The following is a 5,383-nucleotide window of genomic DNA, read 5'->3' as shown; positions in this document are numbered from 1 at the left end:
ACTTTTGTATTGACATAGAAGTGACAGCTTCAGTATGAAATCAGTAAAAAACGCTACCTCCCATTCTCCACGAAGCGTATCAGTAAAATTGCACCACAAATAAAAAATAAGCTGTATTAAGTTATTTGTGTATAGCATAGTGTTATTTATATATATGTAAGGCAAACTGAATACACCTCTTACTGACCTTACACATGCGATGTAACATTGTGGTCATGTAAGGTGAATAGCAGATATTGTTTCTGCCATTTAGACTTAATCATTCGATCATCTCTGCACAAAATTGTCATGTGAATCTACAAGTGTAGTATTTTAAAAGATAGTGTGTCTGAAAAACAATTGTCCCAATGGCGTCCTTTTGTTTCAAATTCGCGTCATTTTGTAATTTATAGCCATTTTTAGACAACAGACATTCCAAGTTTTCCTGTAAAGTGGTTTGTAAAATGTAGGGCAGTCGACTCCTGGTTCTGGCATTGGGGTGAGGCCGTGAGACCGAACTCATCAGGGCTTTGATAAATAAAGTCTATGTTCCAGTTATACCACATACATTATCTCGTACACAGTTCATCCTTTGACTACAATACTGGCTGATCAGAATGATTTAAACTACTACGTTCACGGTACGGAATATGTGAAAAGAAGAAAAAATGCAATTCGAATTGCTATTATATTATATTTTCATTTGTATGACGACAATGTGTAACGATACCTGTCATGATATCAAATGAAATGTTTAGGGGCTGTCATAATGTTGACCCTCTAGCATGGCAGAACATATGCATATTTTATAACGTATTGAAAATAAACAAATCGTAATCGGGTTAAATTTGTTATATTGGTATATTTGTTGTATTTGCAACATGAAGCGAACGGTAAAAAATGAAGCGATGATATTCAATAGAAACACTAAAAATTAATGAAAAAGGCGGCAAATAAAACATTTTGAGGTGAGACTTCAAAATGTCGTTGGCCTGCCAGGATTTGTAGGATCAATTTTGAATTTGTTACATATGTGCATATTGTTCTATCTGAATAAAGGAAATCCTGATATTTGTCAATTATCTGATAGCTGATAATTTATAATTATACGTAGCATAATATATTACAGAACTCACCAATAGCTCTATTGTTTCTGATTTCCCCATTGAAGTTGCAGGTAATTTATGTTCCTGGTGAGGTGTTGTAAACTTAAGTCACTACACGTTGTTTATTTTTTTTTATATAAATCGGTCATCCTTTGGCCTCTACGACGCTTCTCTAGTTAAGCTTCGAGTAATGTTGAGGACGAAAAGCAGATCAAACAAGATTCATCGTATGAATTTAATATCTAATTCACAATACATCATTTTTTAAGGTTAAAACCTGATTGATTGGCATAGGTTTGTCATTTTCAATACTTCGTGAACTGACTTCACATAGTCGATATGTTGATAATCAATTGCATATAATTATCCCTATTTAAAGGACATTACAGCTAGGTGTGGAATTGGATAAGTGATATCCTTAACTCTTTTAGAAAAAAATTGGAGGAGATATAATAACTGATGATGACCCCCTTTCACAAGAATAACTGGCAACGTCCTTTCAGTATTAGGTATAAATTGCCAATATCTACCAATGTTGACAATGATTCATACGGACCCGTGATACATTAGGGCAAATCCTCAAAATGAACCACAAATAAGTATTGAGCGATATCAAATCAGTATTCATAAATTAAACTAAACTTTGCATATTTTTTTTTCTTGTCTTTAAGTATTAATTTTATTTCTGAATTTCAAAAGTTTCAGACATAACAATTATATAAAAAAAAACAGTCCTTTAAAAACTTAATTAACATAGACGTTTAGAGACAAAAAAATCAAATGATTTCAAGTAATAGTGACATAAAATCTCAAATGAATCTCAAGTAGGATCGAAATCTTATCAATATAAGTGGATCGTAAAACCGAATCTGAATCTGAATCTGAATCCAAAAAATATCAGATTTGACCTGAACTGAATGTACCCTGACCTAATTTTATAGCATGAGTTTACAGAATGGTTTAGTCTCAGAATATATGTGGTCCGGAACGCTGTCACTTACACAGGCCACTACTTGTCAAACATAGATCAACAAGTGAATCAAGTCTCCACCACTGCCCAATACGTAATCTCAATTTCCACCAGTGTGAGGAAGTAATACTGCCTTGCCCTTGCCGGAGAATATACATCTAGCTACTCTGGTAAGTTATAATGTTGGTGGAATCATTAGTTAGGAGTTGCAACAACTTAAAAAGTAAGTGATCATTTTCATGCAAAATACGCTGCCGTCGACTTTCGCCACTACCTAAACGAATACCTCTCTTTCTTAATTAAGTGGTTGATCTTTCATAGTCATTGCATTTTCTTGAATATAGCTATCAGTTCGGAAACTTGAAACAGAATGCGACAAAATCCCTACTAACATTGCTACGTTTTATCGTCTGTCTCGACTAATATCTTACAGACGTTGCTAAATCTTATCTTCTGGCGCGACCAAAATAAATTAAAATTTCCACATGTTGTTTGACAGGGCAAATGTTTACATTTCACATTGACCGTCTAAAAAATATCAGAATGAAAGCGCCAACATCGGGTTTAACGCACTTCTAAATTGTAGTCTTTCGTTAAAGGCGTCCATCGGAGTTGACCTAAACCAGGAAACAGGAAATAAATTTACAGAACATAACACTATGACGTCAATCAATCGGTCGATACAGTTCACCGAAGTGTCATTCTCAGTATGAGTCTGGGTACAATACTCTTACGCAACAGGGATATTTTCATGTTAGATAAAACGTCGGGAATGCTCCCACTAACCCTATACACAGTGGCAACTCTTTGTTCTACTAATAAGGTCGGTGGCGATAATGGTTTGTATAGATTGTGGGTTTCTATGTATAAGTAATTAAATGGCGTGATTGAAGATATCTGATTTTAACGAAATGACACGAATTGTTTTTAAAGTCCTAAAATTAATTAAATTAAAGTAGCACAATATGATATTTCGAGGTGTGTCGACACTGTTATTGGCCTGCTTGGATTGTCTTATTCGCAAACTTTTTCTCTACAGAAAAAATGATGGCTAGTCTTCAAGGTCTGTCTCTGAAGTGTCTTGTTGACCACCTACCAATATTACCAGGTGACGTGGTCAGAGAACGGTTACCAACCAGGTTGAAAGAGGTCGTACTGCAGACGCTGTCTGAGCGTGAAATGATAACTAAAGAATATGTTCCAGTCATCAACAAGTGTCTGTTTGTTCCAGAGTTAAAAGATGTCAAGCTATACATGCGTCCTGAAGCAACGGATGAGGTTTTAGAATGCCTGGCAGAGACTCCATGCAAGTTACGAAGTCTTCGAATTGGTAATATCAATTGCTTTCACCATTGCAAGATATTCACGGTATGCAACAAAGCTAAACGTGAAACTTTAATGACGAGATTACTTGAAAAACAGTCCGACCTTGAAATTCTTGAGATACAGTTTATCGATATGAAGTCATGTGATTTCCTTACTAAAGTCAAAAACCCCAATCTTAAGGAATTTATGTTTGCCGCTAACACACTAATGACATTATTAAGTTCATTTGTAAAGGGCATGGAGAGTGTAGCAAGAAATAATGTAGGTTTAGAAAGCATAAACATCAGATGGTCAGAAGTACAAGAAATGTGGGTTGTGAATAATGTTCATCAAAAAATTAAAGTCGAGGAAAACTGGAATAAAGCCATAATCAATATTGCTAAATACATAGGGTCACATTTAAAGACGTTCGTCGTTGACGGTAAGGCAAGATGTTTCTCTGATGAGGCTTTCCATTCCATAGGAAAGCATTGCCAAAATTTGACTACATTAATACTTAAGTATTACAATGTCTGGATTAGCGAACCTACAAAGAGCTATGACATCACACATCTGTTTAAGGAGAATTGTAAAGAATTGCAGAGTGTAGTCATTTTGCCAACTTTGTTCGACCAAAATACACAACCCCAAATATGTGAACTTCCTGTCAGCATAACAACATTTAAGCTAATGCCGGAAAGTACAGCCCATCTTGTCACGCAGGAACCATTTAAACTTCCAGACTTTCCATTGAGTTTGCAAGAATTATGCATTCCAATGCTTTGTTTCAAATTTGAGTCATTAGAGGCTATATTTACTCAGCTCGGACCACGGTTGAAGGTTCTTGATTTTCCTTGCCCTGGTTTCCAAGAACCAAGCTATGATCTTGAGCATTCCGTCATCACATGTATCGTTGATCATTGTGTCAGTTTGACATCTCTGGGTCTATGCTGTACCGATGAATCCACGCTGAACATCCTTCTAGAAATGTTCAGAGATAAACACAGATCAAAGAAGATTTATCGTTTACAATTAATGAGCAGTGCAATTGTTTATCCCATTGGCGTATCAAATCCTCATTCACACATCAAATTTTTTGAGAGTGTGAAATCCATTCTCGGTGAGATAGTTGAGTCATGTACTCAACTTCGTGAATTCACAACAAATAATAATTATATTGATAATCGATTGCTCATAAGCATCTCCCTGAGCTGTCCCCATTTTAACAAATTGCAGATAGATAAGGCTTTTGGTGCACACCCTGGCCATGGCCCCTTTACGTGGCCTGCACACGAAACGATAAATGATGACGGGTTGAGGGAGCTAGCCATAAAATGTCCTCTTGAAGAATTACATTTATTGGGGAAACCCTTTACAGAATTAACCAGCAATGGTCTATCTGTATTGAAGAGTTGCCCATATCTACAAGTATTGACCATTTTTCATTGCGATTCATATCCTGATACATTAGAATCAACTCTCAACATGATTCACAAATCTGCATTGAAAAGTGTCAAAATCCATCAACTAAGTATTACTTCTGGCCCGAAATGTTCTTGCTTTTGACTTTGAAATATGAAAGGAGAGGTAAATCGCCATGAAGTTTAGTGTAATAGTGTTTGATACCATAACAACAATGAAGGGTGTTATATTGTGATGTTATATTTGTAAATGTGGAATGTGTTTTTGTTTTCGAATAAGCACTTTGAACTATGGATACTATGTAACATGCTTATTGATATGAGCTTGCATATGTATAATGTAACATACATACCATACATACATTACATACATACATACATACATACATACATACATACATACATACATACATACATACATACACTCACACACACACATACATACATACATACATACATACATACATATATACATACATACATACATACATACATACATACATACATACATACATACATACATACATACATACATACAGACAGACAGACAGACAGACAGACAAACAAACATACAGACATACATACATACATACATACATACA

General features: G+C 35.3%; 1 protein-coding gene across 1 annotated transcript; it reads left to right on the top strand.

Annotated features, from left to right (window-relative positions):
• Nucleotides 1–2,047: 2,047 nt before the first annotated feature.
• On the top strand, nucleotides 2,048–5,071 carry LOC144436589 (uncharacterized). Its single transcript, XM_078125413.1, has 2 exons — nucleotides 2,048–2,225; nucleotides 3,095–5,071. Exon 2 carries the CDS (start codon nucleotides 3,100–3,102, stop codon nucleotides 4,924–4,926), a length of 1,827 nt encoding a protein of 608 aa, XP_077981539.1. The 5' UTR covers nucleotides 2,048–2,225; nucleotides 3,095–3,099; the 3' UTR covers nucleotides 4,927–5,071.
• The last annotated feature ends 312 nt before the right edge of the window (nucleotides 5,072–5,383 follow it).

Source organism: Glandiceps talaboti, chromosome 6 (genome assembly GCF_964340395.1).
Source record: "Glandiceps talaboti chromosome 6, keGlaTala1.1, whole genome shotgun sequence".
NCBI classification, from domain to species: domain Eukaryota; kingdom Metazoa; phylum Hemichordata; class Enteropneusta; family Spengelidae; genus Glandiceps; species Glandiceps talaboti.
Note: the sequence above shows the minus strand (reverse complement) of the source record. Positions and strands in the feature narration are given on the sequence as shown.

Bases quoted from the DNA above. Each gene is read 5' to 3' on its own strand.
- LOC144436589 (XM_078125413.1), top strand. From the start codon at position 3,100: ATGATGGCTAGTCTTCAAGGTCTGTCTCTGAAGTGTCTTGTTGACCAC.